At 43.9% G+C, this 21,615-nt stretch overlaps 1 protein-coding gene across 1 annotated transcript in view; it reads right to left on the bottom strand.

Moving 5' to 3' along the window:
• The window catches only part of LOC126471405 (xaa-Pro aminopeptidase 3-like), a 201,516-nt gene that overhangs the window by 75,096 nt on the left and 104,805 nt on the right, over positions 1–21,615 (bottom strand). Inside the window, exon 3 of the mRNA XM_050099533.1 lies at positions 14,200–14,682. Coding sequence (XP_049955490.1) covers positions 14,200–14,682 — 483 coding nt within the window. The remainder of the gene's footprint in view (positions 1–14,199; positions 14,683–21,615) is intronic.

Consider the following 21,615-nt stretch of genomic DNA (forward strand, 5'->3'; position numbering starts at 1 on the left):
TGTCAGCAGCCTCATTTCCCATCAGACCAACATGACCAGGAACCCACATAAACATCACACTGGCTCCATCAAGAGTGAGCAAGTAACAGCTTTCCTGTACCTGTTCCACTAAGGGATGGACTGTGTACAGTACACTGAGGATCTGAAGGGCACCTAGAGAGTTGGAGCAGATGACACAATGGAAAAGATTGTGTCAACAGATGTACTGTGTGGCCTGTTACTGGACAAAGAGCTTTGCTGTAAATACTGAGTAGTGTTCTGAAAGCTGATACCGAGAAATGTTGGTGCCAAACACAACACCACAATCAGTCAGAGAGCCATCAGCGTACACAAAGGTACTATCTTGAAGTTCCATGCAAAGGTCATGAAACTTACAGTGATAGAGCAAGGCTAGAGTGGTGTCTTTAGGAAATGAATGAAGGCCAAGGTGAACACAGGCCATCATACGAAGCCAAGGTGGTGAACGGTTCACATCCATCAGCAGAATGGCAGGTAGCATAAAGTTAAGCTCCCAGAGCAAGAGCTGAAAGCAAACTCCAGGAGGTAACAGAGAAGAGGGACACGCCTCATACTGGTGATCAAAGGAGTCATTAAAGGAGGCATAGTATGCGTGACCAGGCATGACAGACAAACAGCATGCGTATCTGCCAAGGAGACAGTCACAGTGATATGACAGCAGTAATTAGGCTGCTTTGCCATACAGACTTTCAACCGGGCTAGTGTAAAAGGAGCCAATGGCCAAACGGATGCCACAATGGTGGATATATTGAGATGGCATAAAAGGGACAGATATGCAAATGCGTAAACAAAACACCCGTAGTCTAGTTTCGAATGGACAAGGGACTGATACAAACAGAGGAGAGTGGTCCAATCCACTCACCAGGAAGTACCACTCAGGACAAACAGAACATTGAGGGACCGTGTACAGCAGGCAGCAAGGTAAGACACGTGGGAGGACCAAGAAAGTTTCCCATCTAGCATGGGCCCCAGGAATTTTGTAACATCAATGAACAGAAGAGCAAAGGCCCAAGATTTAAAGACGGTGGAAGAAACCAGTTGCACCACCAGAAATGCATATAAACGGATTTGTCAGCAAAAAAGCGACAGCCACTGTCGATGCTCCTCGAGTAAAGATGATTGAGACATTGCTCAAGACACCACTCTAGGACACAAGTCCATGGAGAACTGCAACAGATGACAAAATCATCAACGAAAAAGGAGCTGGAGATGCCTGGTGGGAGGCAGGCTATTATAGGGTTAATGGTTACAGCAAAGAGGATGACACTCAGGATGGAACCCTGAGGCACACGGTTTTCCTGGATAAAGGTGTCCAACAAGGCTGAACCCACACATACCAGAAAACTTGGTCTTTTAAGAATTCCTGAAAGAAATGGGGCATGCCACCAAGGAAGCCCCACATGTAGAGAGTACAGAGGATACCACCAGTCCTCCAGCAGATGTAGGTTCTCTCCAAATCGAAAAACATTGCCCCATGCTGGAATTTCCACAGAAAACCATTCATGACATGGGCTGGCAAGGTGACGAGATGGTCAACCACAGAATGGCGCACTCGAAATCCACACTTTGCAGTGGTTAGCAAATTGTGAGACTCAAGCCACCATACCAGCCAGGCATGAATCATATGTTCCATCACTTTGCAAACACAGCTGGTGACAGAAATGGGGCAACAACTAGAAGGAAGGCATTTGTCCTTGCCAGGCTTAGTTTTGAGTACGACAGTGGCTTCACACCAGCATCTGGGAAACATGCCTTCTGCCCTGACGTGATTGTACATATGAAGGAGAAAGTGCTTGCCCACAAGAGTAAGATTCTGCAACATCTGAATGTGAACATCGTCTGACCTTAAGGTGGACGATCGGGACAAAGTGAGAGCATGATCTAGCTCCCTCATAGTGAATGTGGCATTGTAGCACTCACATTTCTGAGAAGAGAAATGTACCACCTGAGTCTTCTCTACTCATTTCCAATGGAGGAAGGCAACGTGATAGTGGGTGGACCTCAAAATCTCCACTAAATAGCGACTCAAGGTGTTGGAAATAGCAGTATGGTCCACTATGAGATCGTCTGCTACTGTCAGGCAGAAATTGGGGAATGGACCTTGGTCCCAGACAGTCTTCAGAGGTTGGCTCACATGACGGAAGATGGTGTGGAACTGTTAAAAGAACTAGTAAAGGAAATCCAGCTAGCTTTTCTGCTATCCCGAAGAACATGATGACACTGTCCATGCAACTGTTTGTAATGAATGCTGTTGGCCATCATAGGATGACAGTTAAAAATGCGGAGAGGAAGTCTCCATGTGCAAATTGCATTACCACATGCCTCAGTCCACCAAGGGACTGGGACATGGTGCAGCAAAGAGAAAGTGCATGGGATGGAACATTCTGTGGTGGTAAGAATAATGTTTTGTAAGATATTCTACCTGGTCATTGCAACTGGGGAAATGTTCAGAGAAGGTCACCAGGGATGATTAAAGCCTCCAGTCAGCCTTAGAAAGCTGCCATTTGGCTGTGTACATAGACGGGGTAGAAGTCGGCAATTGGATGGCACACAGGAAATGGTCACTTGAGTACGTGTCAGAGAGAACGGACCACTCAAGATGTTGGGCAAGCTGGGCAGTGCAGAAAGAGAGGTTCACATGGGACTAGGTGTTACTGGAGTCAGAAAGGAATGTGGATGGTCCCATGTTAAGGCATATGAGGTTAAGGTGACTGAGAAGGTCAGCCAAGAGGGCACCTCTCTGACAGGTTCGGACAAGTCCCAAAAGGGATGGTGGGCATTAAAGTCGCCGAGCTGCAGCAAGGGCTGAAGGAGTTACCCAATAAGCTGGAAGAAGTCTGCCCTGGTGACACCGAATGATGGGGGGATGTAAACGGTACAAAGGGAAAAGATCAAGTGGGGAAGGAAAAGGCGGACAGCAACAGGTTGAAGCCAGGTAGCCAGGGAGATAGGCCGACTATGAACATCATCCCAGATGAGAAGCATGACTCCCCCATGAAATGGGATGCCATCCTTGGGGGGAAGGTCAAAGTTAACAGGGAAGAAATGCGAGAGCTCAAGGCAGTCATGAGGACACAATTTTGTTTCCTGGAAGCAGAGAACAAGTAGACACTGCAAGTCTAAGAGCAGCCTTAAGTCCTCTTTGTGGGACTTAATGCCACAAATGTTCCACTGGAGGAGAGTCATAATGAGGAAAGGGGAGGAGGGAAAAATTGAAGGCGTGTCAAATCAGCAGCTGCATAGTGTCAGTCTTTGAAGACTCACTGCTACAGGGCACAGAGACTGGAGGATCCTGCTCCATGAGATCTATAGAGGCATTGGCACTCTCCTTCTCTTGGTCTCTGGAGTCCAGGGCAGAAAAACTGTTGGTGGTGCACAATGGCAACGCAGAGGTCGACTGGGCAAGAGTATCACGTGGCTACACCGTTGAAGAGGATCTCCAAGTTGGTGAAGGAGAAGACCGTTTGCCTTTGTTTGACTTCTTGGAGCCTTTCCAGTTGACAGAGGAAGACTCAGATGTTGGTTGGCTGGAGGGACATAGGAAGTCTTTGTGGGAGTATTCCTTCCATCCTTTCCGGCCTGCCTGTTGCGAAGCAGGTGACTTTGCTTCATGACGCAAAAGTTTGGTGGCTTGTTGCATAGGTGGAGGAGGAAACGGGGATGTTACCATGACGCTGGGTGATTTCACAAGTGTAGTGCCAAATTTGAGGTCATATGTCTGAATGCCTGTGTCCTTCATGGAGTGACATGTAGCAAGAACAGTACTGTAAGTGCTGGATGGTAGAATGCAGAGTTTCCAACTAGACAACAACTTGTACGTGACCAGGTAAGGTACTTCTTCCTTCACCTAGATCTCCTGGACAGCCTACTCATTGAGATAAATGGGACAATCTTGGGAGGAGGCAGCACAGACACCATTGCAGTTGATACAGCAGGGAGAAAGAGGCATGCAATCGCCCTCATGAACATCCCGACCACAGGTTACACATTTGTCTGGGTGTTGACAGGACATTCAAGTGTGGTTATAATGATGACACTGGTAGCAGCGCATTGGGTTCAGAATGTATGGTCAGATTATGATAACTCATAACCTGCTTTGATCTTTGAGAGAAGCACCACTCTATCAAAAGGTAGAAAAAGAGAGCATGCAGGCACTAAGGATGCATCTACCTTTTTCATCAGCTGATGGACTGCAATGACTCATTGATCAGAGAGGTACACTTGGATTTCTGCCTTGGTCAGACCATTGAGCAGCCTAGTGTAAATAACACCATGGGAAGAATTCAGTGTTCGATGGGCCTCGACATGAACAGGACAGCCATGGAGGAGTGAAAATTCAAGCAGTTATTGTGCTTAAGAATTAGAAGTAGTCTCCAAAAGCAAAGTGCCATTTCATAAATGGGAGCAGGATTTCACAGAGCCGGCAACTGCATCAACACCTTTCTGAATAAGAAACAGATTGACTGTAGCAAAGAACTGAAACCATGAGGAACCATGGTGCTGCTGGGAGGATCTTTGAATTGTTAGCCTCATTCTGTTTATGTTTGGTAGACATTGACTGGGAAAAAGATGATTGGCTCATTGCAAAAAAATCCCCCATGATTGCCAGTGTCTCCGATGGTGGCCCCCCTTCAGAAGGGGCGCACCCACCTTACGTGATTGTTTACACCTCAGTTCATGCCTCCTGAACACCTGACAGAGGGAACAATCAGCAATTTGGGGAGGTAGCAGCACAGGCAATCACCCATCACTGGGCCTGGTCTGTACCCGGGGTACATGCGACCCCTATCTGTCAACCCAGGGCTGGGAATTATGTGTTACCCAGTCACCTGTTATGTGTCACTGGCCTTCAGGAGCACACAGGGAGGAAGAGAAAAAGAGGAACCCCAAATGATGAAGCAGAGGAAGAACAGGAAAAGGGTAACAAAGAAAGAAAAGAGGAACAAAAAACAGTGGAGAGACTGTTCTGATGTCAGGGTACTGATGATGCAGAACACATTCCCAGAAACATACCAGACATTTTCCCAAAGGGAGGGGAAAAAGAATAGCAAGAGGATAGATATGCAGCACGGAAGGGAAACGATGCTGCATAGGCTGGGTACACATGGTAGCCAAGTATGAATCTGCCAAAGAGTGGTGAGCTCCCTGGGGCAAGAAAGGGGGGGTGGGGGTTATGACACATTACAAAAGGCCATTGGAGACAAAAATTCAAGAAAACATTCAAGATGATCAGGTTGGATGCAGGAATGGAAAAGAAAAATGAACCTTCAACATCGCAGCGCGTCGGCAATCATTGGTTAATATATTAAAAAACCAGAAACCCGCCTCGATTGCGAAAAATGCACCTAGTGTTAACCTAGGTTTCGGCGTAGATAAGTACACTTTCTTCAGAAGCCATGGTGTTCTTTTAATCATTGACAAAGGTCTTCTTAGGCACTTGTGGGTTTATTGTTTTGAAGAAGGTGTAGTTATCTACGCCGAAATCTAGGTTAACACTAGGTGCATTTTTCGCAATCGAGGCGGGTTTCTGGTTTTTTAATATAAAAGAAAAATGAGATGCCATGGAATACTTCATAACAACAGGACAAGAAATGCTTGAAGTAAACAGAGATATATATACATCTCCAAAAGATGTGTGTTCACTAGTAAGAAGACTTCTGCAAGTCATTTATAGAAGCTACAGCTGCAAGTCAGCTTCATAAGTTTCATCAACTTCCAGAAGAAGCTTCCACAAGTTAGTGGGAAACACTTTTTTGTTTTTCTGCAATCACTTGTCATACACAAACAACCAAAACAAAAATCACAAATTACAGGCCCTGTATCAAAAAGAAATTAATGAAGCATTTCTTAGAAACATTAATAGCTCTGAATCCATTTCTTCTCCCAAACATTTTTTTAACTCTTTGTTTTTCACCATGCTTCTTCTTTAATAATAGTAAAGCAGCAAAAGTTGCAGCTGCTCTGATTTTTAAGCATGATATTGTAAAGTTCCACTTGCCTATATGAAGCCTTCACGGGTTGTCAGCCAAGTAGCATTGTCGTCACGTAGCAACGTTTTGATGGAATGCATCTCCATCATCTTCAGGTAAACTGTCGGGATATCGTCAGTCGCAGGCTGATATCTCCGATGGGCCGCTCTCCGCTTCCCACCGCTGGCCAATCACGCGCCCGCGGAATCACCCAATGGGCCTGGAACAGCCGGTGGTGGGGAGCACGTGTGTGGGGGATTTGTGTCCCGGCATCCGTCTCTGTTTGTGGGGTTCGTGTCCCGGCATCCGTCTCTGTTTGCTCTGTGCGTGGCCCTTGGTGGAACAGAACATTCTTCTCTGATTTTACTAATTGCAGGCTCCCAGGCTGTGCTGAGATGGTAGCCACTCTCGCAGTTGATTAGCTTGTCGTGTAACCATATTTCTATGGACTCTGTGATTACTGAGTCTCAAAATCCGTTTATACTGCATATTTTCTTTGTGTCCTCAAAATCAATGGTGTGCTTCTCGTCAATACTATGTTCCGCCACACCAGATTTGTTGGTCTGACCCAAGCGTACATGCTTGATGTGTTCATTGCAGCGCTGAGATATGCAATGCTGCGTCTGTCCTACATATTGCATCCCACATTCGCATCCGATCTTGTACACACCAGGTGTCGTCAGACCTAGTGGATCCCTGGTTGAACCGAGAAGGTCTTTGATTTTTCCCACTAAGCGGAAAATGGTCTTCACTTTATGTTTCTTGAGAATTCTCGCGATCTTGGCCATTGGAGGACCAGCGCATTAGCAGTTTGTCCCTGCCATGTGACCAAACTACAAAAGAATCGTCAACTTACCTGTAGAAGGCTTTTGGCTTGTGTTTAGCACTGTCCAGTGCTAGCTTTTCAAAGTGCTCCACGTATAGATCGGCTACGCCTGGTGCTAGGGGGGAGCCCATAGCTACACCATCTATCTGTTCGTAGAACTTCCCACCACATTTGAAATAGGTGGTGGTTAGCACATGGCGAAAGAGCTTGATGATATCCTCCTCAAAATGTTCTTCAAGTAAAGCCAGGGAGTCTTCTATCGGTACTCGTGTGAATAAGGATGTCACATTGAAGCTGACTAGTAGGTCTTCATTTTCCAGCCGCATGCCCTGTAGTACCTTCACAAACTCAGCCAAGTTTTTCACATGGTGTGGACTGTAACCCACCAAGGGTTTTAGCATCTGTGATAAATGCTTAGCAATACCATATGTCAGTGAGTTAATAGTGTTCAAAATAGGTCGTAATGGGATGCCTTCTTTGTGGACCTTTGGGTGGCCATAGAGACGTGGTGGTGCCAGTGCCCTCGGGTACAGCTTCCTGATGATATTCTTCTCTAGTCCAGAGTTGATAAGCATCTCAATGGACTTGCGAGTCACTGTTTGTAGGCAGGATCCTGCAGGAGGGCATAGATTTTTTGCCAATAGTCTTCTGATTTAAGCAGCACCGTCGCGTCCCCTTTGTCCGCTGTCAAGACCACTGTGTCCTGGTCCTCCCTGAGTGCCCATAGTGCCTCGTGTTCTGCTGCCGAAATGTTATTCTTTGGTATCTTTGCTTTGTCTAGTACTTTACAGACATCTCTTCTTACTTCTTCTGCAGCCTCTTCAGGTAGTCTCATTATGGCTTGCTCTACCCCATTTATGATGTCCTGTTTCAGCAGGGTCTCGGAACCGGGGTGAAGTTTAGGCCCTCGGACAGCACCTCGTGTTGGCCCATCCAGTTCCTTATTTGTCAGATTAATGACCACCTTGTTGGGAGATGGTTTTTGTTTCTGTTGTCGGACTTGCAAAAGTCGAAGGAATTTCTTGCACTGCCTTTTGGTGGCTTTCTTCGTGGACCATTCACCATTGGCAAAGATATTGCCTTCTATCCAGTGTGTTCTGGGAGACAGGAAGCCATTCGGAGTTGTAGAGAAAGCAGGATTCTAGCATTCTTGTTGAGTTCCAGTCTTGTGACCCTGCTGTGTTCTCATACTAGGGCCGTGCTCACCCATCGTAAGACGTGTCTCGTGCTGTTGGTATTGACAAGATGCCATAAGTTGGTAAACTTAGGTATCACTTCTTTATCCTGACATCGGAGTAAGAAGGCCAACCTGGTGAGCAGCTTCCCCTTCTTGCTCTGTAGCTTCTGCAGCATCTTGTAACTGTGATGTATATCATCCCCGTAAAGGTATGTTATATGTGAGTGCAGGCTTTCTCGGCAAATGTCATGCATGAAGTCTTCACAGGTTGTCACAGCCAAGTAGCGTCATCGTCTTGTAGCAACGTTTCAATGGAATGCGTCTCCATCATCTTCACGTGAATTGATATCTCAGCTGACAACCCGTGAAGACTTCATAAATGAAATTCGCTGAGAAAGCCTACACTCACATATTCTATTTGCGTGTTTCATCACATAACTCTAGTGGAAGCACTTCTGGAAGTATCTGCAGCAAGTTGCTGGAATTAACTTGCCTAAGTGACTTGCAGAAGTAAATTTGTGCAAGCTTTTGTTCTAATGTAAACACTTAAGCAAAAACACGCAGAAATTATTTGTGGAAGTTACTTGCTAGACACATACCTTCGATTAGGAGAGGAAAGAACATTAGTGGAAATTATATAAAAATAAGGAAAACATCTTGGTTGAGGCACATGTTGTGAAGAAATTGCCTGCATTGAATAGTACTCACAGGAAAGACTGCAGGGAAGCAATGGAGAAGAAGTACAAGGCTTGGAATATTGGAGGACATTGAAAATAGATGAAGTTACTAGCATATTAAGAAAGAGAGACAGAGCAAAAGAAAGTGGCACACATCCAGTTGAACCTGTAATAATACAGATATAGAAGAAAAAAAAACATTTCTAGGAACCACTTCTTTACGTTATACAACCAAGCTGGCGTCAACTGCAAATTCTCCACTCAATTTGCTTTTGTTATTCAGAATAAACTGTGGGAAAGTTTACGAACGGATCTACATACTACAGTAGTTATTTCACTCTATGACTCATGTGACTAAAGCATAATTATGTGTGTATGTTTTCACTGTAACCAACATGGAGTGTTGTGTCCCCTTGCAAGTAGCATAAGCACACTTCCTACAATGTATAATAATGCATTCCTTACTTTACAATTCCATTAGCCCCTTTCCCACTCCAAACCCTCCAAATTGGAAGTTTTCCTTAAAAAAACCAGCTGTAATCTTCTGTTAAGGGTTACTCATGAGTTTTAAAATGTCACAGAGGTTCAGCCTGGAAAACTATTCAAACACAATACTAGCAAGCTTCAGCAACAATATAAGCACATTCCAGGAAATTTTACAATTGAAGATGTGTAAAAAAGAAAAAAGAAAAAAAAACACAAGGAATCTGGTGCACTTTCCACCATTTTAGGCCTAGTTATGCTTATAGTGACGTGCAACCTTACTCACAGAATATCACTTTCTCCATACAACAAAAGGTTTCAATATGCAACTTATTTTTCCAAAGAACAGAACACCCCTGACTTTCAATGTATGTCAATAAAAGTAAATGTGCTTTTGGTATTAAATTGCTATTTGTGATTTAGTTACTGTTTTTGGTGCACCTACCACGGAGTGCTAGCAGCCGAATGTTTGCTGGCCACAATATTCAAATGCCCATCGCTCCGCTTGTATCATGGCAGGGTGAAAAAGTCGGCAGAGGGCTACTCCAGTGGTCACTTTGAAACCGCAATCATCATGCGCAGCTAGACTTGGCGTGTGCTGATTGGCACTATGTTCTGCTTCCATTGCCCAGCTCTGCAGCCAATCAAAACAAAGTAATCATTCATGAAGCAAGGATTTAAGCTCTCACTGAAGCAGTAGAAAGCAGTGACATCACCTGCCTGGAACTGATGATCATCACCACATATGCTGCCACTGCAGCTCTCATCGTCCAGTCCACCATTCACCACCACTCTTCTGACCACAACATCACACTATTGGGAATCAGACACTATCAGCCAGGCAGGTCTGGACTAGGACATCGTATCAGGGATTGCAGTAAAAAAATTTAACTTCAGATCACTCGTAACCATAAAAGAACAATGTATTCAAGATGAGCAGACTAGCAGTATTTCAAAACTTAACTTCTGTTTCCACAATATAGTCTAGCCTAAGAATTACAGAAGAAGTGTGTATTTTTTTGTTGTTTCATCTTGAAGACTCTCCAAGTACATTTAAGTTGTTTGTCCAAATAAACATAATTGTGTGAATAAACAATTAATCAATTCAGTTGAGTATGTGTTTCTTGTGGTGGACATAAAAGTTACTGTAGCAGATATTCTAACATATTGTATTACACCTAGTTTTCCCTTAAAGAGGAGTAGCCCTATATAATATCTACATTTATCATAAATTAACTCTGTTTTCATGTTTGCTAACAACTATAATTAACCTCAAAAAGTTTTAGGAAACTACTAATTTTTACCACAGGGTTTCTGTTGCCTTAATAGAAATCTCATTTTGTGTATTTTCTTCAATTCTTATAGGGAACTAGCAAGTTTATAGCTCAAGAGATTAAAAGATACACAGTGGGTTTAATTTAAAGTTATTTGTTCATTGTCTTGTAATATATCACACCAGCTAAAATGCAGCCCCACTGTGAATGCTGCTCCTGAATCTGGAATGAGTTGGTTGACATTCATAAGCAGCTGGAAATCACCCTGGCTACTGTCAAACAAGAGGCAGCCGCTGCAAGTCGTCATGATGGAAGAGCTCGCAAGAATCAGATAACCATGGTACCGGTACCAAAAGTACCTAAAGTACTACCTGCTCCTGTCTAATCTGCAGAAAGTACAGGATCTGTCATTACTCGTCCACTTGACTGTGAGTGGCATTTCAATGGTAGAGCTAGGCATCCCGTGCATGGTGGATGGGAACCAGGGAGAACTCAAGGTGTTGTACCTATCCCCCTAACTAACAAGTTTGAGGTGCAGTCTTTTTGATGAAACCTGCTTTGTCTGGTGTCAAGAGGAGGCAAACCCAAAAAAGGGTAGGAGTCTAATAATGATTCGCACTTCAAACGTATGTTGAATGATGGTAGAAAGGGACCAAACGTATGTTGAATGACAGTAGAAAGGGACAGGAAAGGACACAATGTGCACTCAGTGTGTGCACCTGGGGCCCTCATTTAACATGTTGAGAAGGCTATTCTGGTACCCACTAAGGGAACAGGGTGCAACCAACTGCAGATTGTGATCCACATTGGAAACTGAGGGTAGCAAATAAAAAGCTGAAATGCTTAACTTTGCTTTCAAATGTTCCTTTACGAAGGAAAACCCACAAGAATCAATCCAATTTAATCCTCATACCACTGAAAAGATGAGTGAAACAAGCACTAGTGTCAGTGGTGTTGGGAAGCAGTTGAAATTATTAAAACTGAACAAAGCTCCAGGACCTGATGGAATCCCTATCAGATTCTATACTTGATTTGCAGCTGAGTTAGCCCCTATTCCAACTATAAACTATCAAAGATCCCTCAAACAAGAAACCAGGCCCAGTTCTTGGAAAAGAAGCACACGTCATACCTTTCTACAAGAAGGGTAGCAGACGTGACCCACAAAACTAACATCTGATATCCTTGAATCAATTTGTTGTAGAATCTTATAACAAATTCTTATCTCAAAAATAATTGAGGTATCTCGAACAGAATGACCTCCTCCATACCAAACAGCGCGGATTCCGAAAACATCGATTATGTGAAATCCAACTCTCACTTTTCTCACATGATGTACTGAAAGCTTTGGATCAAGGCAAGCAGGAAGTTGCAGTATTTCTTGATTACCCAAAAGCATTTGACTCGGTACCAGACATATGCTTACTGTCAAAAGTACAATCATATGGGGTATAAGTGAAATTTGTGATTGGATTGAGAACTTTTTGATAGGGAGGACGCAACATGTTGTCTTGGATGGAGCATTCTCAATGCCCTTCTACATAAGCCTATGCTTCCTGAATTTTATCATTTTCGTCACATACGATGTACCTTGGTGAAAGCAGTACATTCTTTGACTCGTAATGTAATGTGAGCACTTGGAATTTTGAGAGCTCCCCTCAGTGACCAACATCTTTCTTGTAGTGCCTAAAAATTAAAGGCCCATTTGAGCTTGACACTGTGCTGTCTTAATGTTTTTTTAAAAAAAACTTAATTCCAGGCAGAATGTACACTCTGATGATCCTTAACTATAGAGTTCTCTTCCCCAAAACAAATCACCCTTCCAGAGCATAAATCTGTAATAAAAATGCGACCACTCCATGGGAGCAGGTAAACAGTTCATGAAATTACATATTTACCACCATACTATGAAAATCAATTCTTAAAAGTGAAAAGAAGCAATGCTTAAAATTGAGTTTATCATTTGATGAAATATCTGAAGACTACAATTTTAGGAATTGTGTGTGTGTGTGTGTGGGTGTGTTTTGTCTATTTTTGACAAAGACTTTGTTGGCCAAAAGCTAACTTTCCAATAGCCTTTTTTTTTTTTTTTTTTTTTTTGTGCCTTTCTGCGACTCAGAATCTCCACTATATGCTGAGTAGCTACTATCCTTTTCCTTATATTGTTGTATAACACATAATTTTTCATACAATACATTTTCTATTTTCTGCTCAAATGATTAAAAATGGATCTTTCAAATGTGCACAAAACTGTAGTAATATAAGTCTCCTGCGTAAAAGAACCAATTAGTCTAAATAGTTGAAGAAACAAGGCTCACTTTTACACATTTCATACATTTTTGTGTGTAAATTTCAAATATTTTATTGAAGCACAGAGATACAAGGGTTGGAACTTTAATAGTGGCAACTATTTATTTACAGCTTGTAAAAAATAAATACATGTTTCAAAGTTTTAGTGGCCTTCAAAGTAGCCACCAACATTGTGTATAACCCATTGCCAGCGATGTGGCAGTCTTAAGATACTCTTAGTAGTGCCAGTTGTGTTGACAGTTCGAGCAGTGCAGTCGATTGCCCGAGGAATTTGTAGCAGTTCTGAAGTGAATGCCGTGAAGTGTTTCCCTCAGTTTAGAAATTGAGTTGAACCCACAAGGGCTTTAGTCAGAGGAGTGCAGTAGGTGGTATAGTACTAAGCAGCCCCATCAGTCAAACAAATCAATAACAGCTTGCACTGTACGTGCTTGAGCATTGTCCTGTAAAATGACGGTCACGTCCTGCAGAAAGTGTCATCGCTTCTGTCTCTAGGCTGGTCACAGGTTGTGTTCCAAAAATGAACAGCACAGAGACACAAGTGATGACACTTTCTGCAGGACGTGACCATCATTTTACAGGACAATGCTCAAACATGTACAGTGCAAACTGTTATTGATTTATTTGACTGATGGGGCTGCTAAGTGCTATACCACCTACTGCACTCCCCTGACTTAAGACCTCATGAGTTCAACCCAATTTCTAAACTGAAGGAAACACTTCACGGCATTCACTTCAGAACTGCTAAAAATTCGTCGGGCAACAGACCACGCCGCTCGAACTATCAACACAACTGGCACTGCCAAGAGTATCCTACGACTTCCACATCACTGGCAACACTGGTGACTACTTTGAAAGTCAGTAAAACTTTGAAACACCTATCTATTTTTTACGAGCTGTAAATAAGTAGTTGCCACTATTAAAGTTCCAACCCTTGTATTTCTCAAATTTCGCCTAAAAACACGATCTACAGATTCAAAAACAAATTGGATTGAAAAAGGAAGCTTCCACATGGAGCATAAGTGCAGTTAGGATAAGGATAGGGAAGGAAATCACCCAGACCATGTCCTCTTCAGAGAATGATAACAGTAGTTCGCTTAATCAATATAGAGAAACCATAGGAGACCTAAATATGGATGTCCATATGGAGATTTTAACCCCATTCCTACTGGATTGGAGTACAGGGCCTCAACCACTTCACTGCCTCTGCAATCTAGTGATTATCATTTTTGGCTAATGTGGAGGTTCTGGATTCAACGCCCAGTGACCACCTTGATTTTCATAATTGCAACATAGGCTGCTGAAGTGACGTAATGTCAAAAGGCTGGCATTGGGCTGGAGAGCCACTATACCATCTTGCTTGGTCTAAATTTAAATAACCCTTTCAAATAACAAATATGGTGAAGAAATATGATGTTTACAAAGGTGTACTTCATTTTTGAATATATTTTCTTAGCATCTATATAGTTACCTTATTCCACTTTCCATTGAGATAGTCGCGCATCACTTTATGCAGGTTTGGTTGCACAGGTTGAATATATTCATACCACAGATAAAATGAACTTGTTCCTTTGGCATAGGATTGAAGAAATGTTCCAAGATCTCTTATATGTAATGCCTCATCTACACCAAAAAATGAAGGAGCTGCATCAATTCCAGTGCGAGGCCCATCCCAGAGTTCGGCTTGTGGGTCCTTATTTCTTAGAAACAACACAGACCTGGACTTCCCAGAATGAGATGACATCACTAAGGCACATTCAGGTTCCAAACATCCAGTCAAATACAGAAAATCTGAGTTCTGTCGGAATGGATATGGAATTTTCTCAGACATGAACATTTTTGTGGCTGATGGTATAACAATGACATGATTCAGGTTTGGTTCATATCTCAGTATGCTGGACAGCAACTTCTGACGGCGTTCTTGAAATTCCTGTATACAGAGGCCAGGAAGTACCTGAAAGAGAAAAGAAGTATGTGACATAAAATGAGTAAATATACAAGGGTGTTATTTAAAGGTGTTATTTAAAGCTTGATACACAAAAAAGGTAATCCACTGTCAATCATAGGTACATAAACTGATGTAGTATGCCTCATGGTGGTGAATATACTGAACTGATAAAGAGAGAAGACCGCCATTGTACTGAAAACATTTATTTGTTCAGTAGTATGATTGGAGAAAGGGCTCAAGTGATATGCAACACTGAAATGTAGCAATAAATCCCACTTGCTACAGTCCCACTCCTAAAATAAACAATTTTTTTCCTTTTCTGATAACTTTTCTACACTTAAGGCACAAGCCACAAGCACAGACAGTTGCTAATTATTATGCAGGATTTTGCTAAACATTATTATTTTAGTTATAATTTTCAGACCACTGATGATAACAGTTGTGATGTGACATGTCGAGTCTAGGGAATAACGTGTTCCACTACTAACCACTTGGGCCAATGAATGATAACACTCCACAGAATACTTAGTTTTGGAAGAAACATTTTATTTAAAGAAGTATTCACAATTTTAGAGTCATGTTAACCACATGCACTTTTATATTTGACCCCACTACTAATTATTTGTTTTAATGCTGACTTACTTTGTATGAAAGCCCTCATTCCCATCTTTGAAAGAACAGTTTTGTAGTCCCCATTTCTCACATTCCAGAAGTGGACAGCTTTGCTAAAATAACAAGTTGGTTTTGAAATATTCCAATCAGAAAATTAAGTTTCCTGAAATTTCTTGGCAGGCCTTGGAAATCCCAACAACTGGTATAACTTTCCGCTCATAGACAATACCTATCATTTTTCTCATTTTTAGATTATACAGCTTATAGTTAAACCAAATTACTTCATTATCTTATGTGTATATATACTAACTGTGGTGTCACCGCCAGACACCACACTTGCTAGGTGGTAGCTTAAATCGGCCGCGGTCCATTTAGTACATGTCGGACCCGCGTGTCGCCACTGTGTGATCGCAGACCTAGCGCCACCACAAGGCAGGTCTCGATATACGATAGAGCACTCGCCCCAGTTGTACGACGACATTGCTAGCGACAATACGGACGAAGCCTTCCTCTCATTTGCCGAGAGACAGTTAGAATAGCCTTCTGCTAAGTCCATGGCTACGACCTAGCAAGGCGCCATTAGCCTTACCTAGTTTGAGAGTTATCGTATAAATGTCTCAAGAAGAATGCTGTATTCATCAAAGAATAAAAGTTAAGTATAAAGCAGCTACGTACTTTTCTTGCTATCATTCAATAGTTATCCTGTTCCAGACTTGACGCCAGTCGGCGTGTGTGTACGCGTGCCTTTCTTTCGGCTCCCTTCCCAGTGTGGCGTAGCAAGCTTGTTACGCCACAACAGATTGGCGACGAAGGAAAAGTGTTCTTTCTACTTGCTTTGCTCTGATTTATTTGTGTCATGGCTTCGCCACAATCTCCAGATGTACTGTCCGAATTTTATCGCTTGCAGAATCAGCAGACGCAGGCGTTATTGGATGCCCTTGGACAGCTCGTCCAGGGTCAACGTGCACTGCAACACGATGCAGCAGCCACCGCTTCACCGCTACCGCAGCCACAACTCGCAGTTGCACCGCCTTTTAGGCACTACGACCCGGCGCACGAATCGTGGACGGAATGGTCCCGCCAGTTTGCCTTTCATCTAGCCACCTACAGAATTCAAGGTAATGAGCGGCAGCCGTTTTTGCTTTCTTGTGTCGGTGTGTCCACCTACCGTGTGATAGTGAAATTGTTTCCCCGACGTGACGTAGCAACTCTGTCCTACGAGGAAATTTTGTCTGCTTTAGATGCCTATTTCAAAGAAACAGTTAATGTGGTTGCAAAACGGTATACGTTTTTTCGTACGAAACGCACGGCCGGTCAAACTAATAGGGAGTGGGTAGCAACATTGCAAGGACTTACTAGGGACTGTGCCTTTGACTGTGACTGTGACCTTTCTTATTCAGATACAATGGTACGTGATGCAATTGCACAGAACGTTTCTGATGTTCGCATACGGGAGCAAATTTTGAAACTAGTTAATCCCTCCCTTCAACAAGTGATAGACATATTGGATAGACAAGACACACTTGACTGTGCTCAGGAATCTTTTGAAACTTCGCCAGCAGTGTGTAACATTAACCGGCCCGCCGGGCGAGCTGCGCGGCCCGGTCAACTGCCCTCGCGCACACCAACGCAGCTACCGCCGCGCTTTAAACCAGGTGTGCCGCACCAGCCCACAAATGCAGTGAAATCATGCCCGCGGTGTGCTACTAGACATTCGCGTGAACATTGCCCGTCACGCCAAGCTATTTGCTTTTTCTGTAATAGGAAAGGATATGTTCAAAGTGTTTGCCAGAAAAAGCTCAGATCAGACGATCACAATCATTCCAGGCCCTTTGCTTCGCGCCGGAATCGAACCAAGGACACTCAGGATCGTGGACCTTCGCCCATGGACATTCATGTAGTTAATTCCGATTCGTCCAGTGCCACTTTCTCTAACAGTGACTGTGTTCGTCCCACACAAACTGTGCGTCGACGTCGCTGGAAATCACGTCAATTAGCAAGTGATTCTGTACAAGTGTCTGTTCAAATTGCACAAAACAGTCACTCTTGTCGTCAGCAGGACAATAAACTTTTTGTCGATTTGGACTTTAATGGCAAGGTCATACCATTCCAGCTCGATACCGGAGCTGCAGTTTCATTGCTCAATCACGACACGTACAAGCAACTGGGCGCACCTCCGTTGCGTGCCGCAAATGTTAAGTTACATAGTTATTCGGGACAGAATATACCTGTGTTAGGACAGTGCACTCTTCTTGCAACATATAAAGGACAAACAAAACTTGTGTCATTTTACGTTCTTCGTTCTTCTACTGCAGTGAACTTGTTTGGTTTAGATTTATTTCAATTGTTTAACTTGTCTATTGTAAATCAGGTCCCATCAGTGAATCAAACTGTGCCTACAGACAGTGTTTCTAGCGTTTGTGAAGAATTTGCAGACATTTTTGCATCGGGCCTTGGTTGCGCTAAAAACTATGCAGCACAATTGGAACGGAAAGTAAACGCGCAACAGAAATTTTTCAGAGCGCGCAATGTTCCTCACGCATTGCGTCATGAGGTTGCAAGAACATTCCACGATTTAGAATCACAAGGTGTGAGTGAATGTGCGCAACGCTTCTTCTCTTTCAGCTCCGCTTCATCGCTTACGCCGTAAAGGTGTTCCGTTTCTCTGGACGACGGAATGTGAACACGCCTTTCGCCAGTTGAAATCGGCGTTGCTTTCTAATACTTGCCTCACGCCTTTCGATCCCCAGAAGCCCCTTTTGTTGATGGTCGATGCATCGGATTTCGGGATCGGTGCTGTGCTTGCGCACAAAGTTGGCTCGCATGATCGCCCTATTGCCTTTGCGTGAAAACTGCTCTCGTCTGCGCAAAGAAATTACTCACAGATAGAGAAAGAAGCTTTGGCTCTCATGTTTGGTGTTACTAAGTTCCATGATTTCTTGTATGGTCGTCACTTTACCATCATCCCAGACCACAAACCTTTGACGTCGCTTTTTCATCCGACCAAGCCTGTACCTCCACGTACAGCGCAGAAATTCATTCGCTGGTCTATTTTCCTCTCGCAGTACCGCTACGATATCTTGTATTGGTCCACTGCTAAGCAAGGAAACGCCGATGCGTTGTCCCGTTTGCCTGTTGCTGAGGATAAAGCATTCGATTCTTCCGAACTTGCTTGCCTGTTCATTGATTCGGAAACCGATGAAGTGGTCGAATCGTTTCCGATTGATTTTCGTCGTGTAGCTACAGCCACAGCTGCTGACCTTGCTACCGTTTTGCGTTTTGTTGATACGCAATGGCCTTTGTCAAAGTCTCGGATTGCGGATCCGTTGGTTCGCCGATTTTTTGCTCACAAGGAGAGACTTTTTATTCGACGTGGTGTTTTGTTGTTGCGTTCTGATAATGATCAGTTCCGAGTCGTGGTCCCACGTTCGTTACAGTCCTCTGTCTTACGGGTTCTTCACCAAGGACATTGGGGTATAGTGCGAACGAAACAACTTGCTCGTCAGCACTGTACGTGGTTCGGAATCGATGCTGCGATTACGAATATGTGTTCTTCTTGCATGGCGTGTGCCGAACAACAATCCGCACCGCCGCGGAAAGTCTTTGCATGGCCAAAAGCCACTTCCTCTTGGCAACGCTTGCACATTGATTTTGCTGGTCCATTCTGGAATGCTCGATGGTTGGTTCTGGTCGATGCCTTCAGTAATTTTCCTTTTGTTGTCCGGATGTCTTCCATGACGTCCTCCGCCACCATCCAAGCGTTGTCTGCTATCTTTCGCATTGAAGGTCTTCCGCAGACTATTGTTTCCGACAATGGCCCACAATTCATGTCCGCAGAATTTCAGTCATTCTGCCAGGCCAATGGTATTCAACATCTGACATCCGCGCCGTTTTCGCCTCAGTCAAACGGTGCCGCTGAACGATTGGTCCGGACTTTCAAGTCACAGATGTTGAAATTGAAAGAGTCGCATTCTCGAGAGGATGCATTGTTGCTCTTTTTGTCTTCGTAACGCTCTCAGCCCCGAGATGGTCGCTCGCCGGCTGAGTTGCTCCACGGTCGTCCTCATCGAACCTTGATGTCTTTGCTGCATCCGCCGCATCAGGTTCCTGTTCAGCGGTAGCCTCCTGCTTTTGCTCCAGGCGACGTTGTATTTTATCGCAACTATCGAGGTTCACGGCGTTGGCTCGCAGGGCGCATTCTTCGCTGCCTCGGCCGCGCGATGTATTTGGTTTTGGGGGCCTCTGCTGAGGTGCGTTGGCATCTCAATCAGCTGCGCCTCTGTCGTTGCACGGGTTCTGCCGCTCCCCGTCTGCTTTCAGCGACGGTGCCGTCCGGTCAGCGCCCTGGGGACCCATCTACTGGCTCGCCTCATCCCCAGGTGTTACCGACGATGCCTTCCATTTTGCCCCATGGTGACGCGCCGCCGCAGCAGCCGCCGCCGCCGCCGCCTGTTCTCCCGCCGGTGCCGCCCGCATTCGACGCTTCGCTGCAGCCGCCAAGCGCCTCCCTGGGTCACGCGCTGCCAATCGCTTCCCGTGACCAGCCGTCCTCCGCCATGGACCTCTTGCCCGCTCCGGACCACATGACGTCATCGCCCGTCGGGTACCCTGACGCAATGGAGGTCGACCCTTCGGACCCTCCTGTCTCATTACAGGCGCATACACCGCATGTTGACGTGCACCCTGGACTAGGTTTTCAGGCGTTTCCTAGATCCCCTCGGACCGAATGGCCGGGTGTGGGTGGCACAGTCTCGCCTGTTGTTAGGCTCCCCACCTCATCGCATACGTCAACATGGGGTCCTCCCCACGGCGGGCGGAAGCCTTATCACACGACCGTTCGCCGATTTGCGGGGGAGGAATGTGGTGTCACCGCCAGACACCACACTTGTTAGGTGGTAGCTTAAATTGGCCGCGGTCCATTTAGTACATGTCGGACCCGCATGTCGCCACTGTGTGATCGCAGACCTAGCGCCACCACAAGGCAGGTCTCGATATACGATAGAGCACTCGCCCCAGTTGTACGACGACATTGCTAGCGACAATACAGATGAAGCCTTCCTCTCATTTGCCGAGAGACAGTTAGAATAGCCTTCTGCTAAGTCCATGGCTACGACCTAGCAAGGCGCCATTAGCCTTACCTAGTTTGAGAGTTATCGTATAAATGTCTCAAGAAGAACGCTGTATTCATCAAAGAATAAAAGTTAAGTATAAAGCAGCTACGTACTTTTCTTGCTACCATTCAATAGTTATCCTGTTCCAGACTTGACGCCAGTCGGCGTGTGTGTACGCGTGCCTTTCTTTCGGCTCCCTTCCCAGTGTGGCGTAGCATGCTTGTTACGCCACAACACTAACAATTTTTCCCATATTTATATTATTATTACTGAAGGTGTAATTGTCGTGTATTTTACCATTTATCTGCCCTACACCCATTTTTATACAGACATCACACACAAAGCCAGAGTCCATCGGCAGCTAACACTCAAATATTGCAATTACAGTTTTACATTGAATAGAGATACTATAGAAGTAGGTGATTTGCAGTCAGTTAGTCAATCATTTCTTTAACTATGGATGGGCACTTCTTAAATTTTGGTAGGCTACTAAGAGCCCAACCTGCAGAATTAGATTACCAAAGTTCCAATATAATCATGCAACATGATCACCGTAAATGTGTTTAAAGATATAAAATAGAATGAAGTGGAAAATAAACTCACATGTGTTGTGAGCAATCATTTCACAATTGTTTAGAGCATGTAGTAATCATCAGGAGAAGTAAGGTGACGAAGAAAATCTATGAGACTTATGAGGCACAAAACAAGTTAATAACCTTACAGAATGCTTTGATGGGGAAAATCTGTAGAGTTATCAGTTGTGTGAATATGCTAAATTGGTAATAAATCAAAACAGGCATGCTGCTATTGACAAAGAAAATTACCACATAGAATAACTTGCACAGTTCAAGTTACATAAAGTCTTTCAGACTCTATCCTTATACTTTAACAAATTTCTGGACTAATAATGTGAAGTGTACAGTGGTACAGTGAAATAACTGTGAAATACATCAGGTGTAATTGTTTCACATAGTCCAGCATCCATTTTTCTAAGTGTTTCATAGCATTATAAATCAAAATTGTTTGATTTACTATACTCTGAACATTCTGACATGACACATACAATACCAAATTTCTTCAAAGAAAAGAATTTTTCCTGTCGCACAATCAAGAAACAGACTTCACAGTCTGAATGTAAAGATTTTAAGTTAGGATTAAATGTGACAGGAATATCAATTGAAATACACAAATAATTGTAGCAAGGCATTTAATTTAT

Source organism: Schistocerca serialis, chromosome 3 (assembly GCF_023864345.2).
Source record: "Schistocerca serialis cubense isolate TAMUIC-IGC-003099 chromosome 3, iqSchSeri2.2, whole genome shotgun sequence".
NCBI lineage: Eukaryota > Metazoa > Arthropoda > Insecta > Orthoptera > Acrididae > Schistocerca > Schistocerca serialis.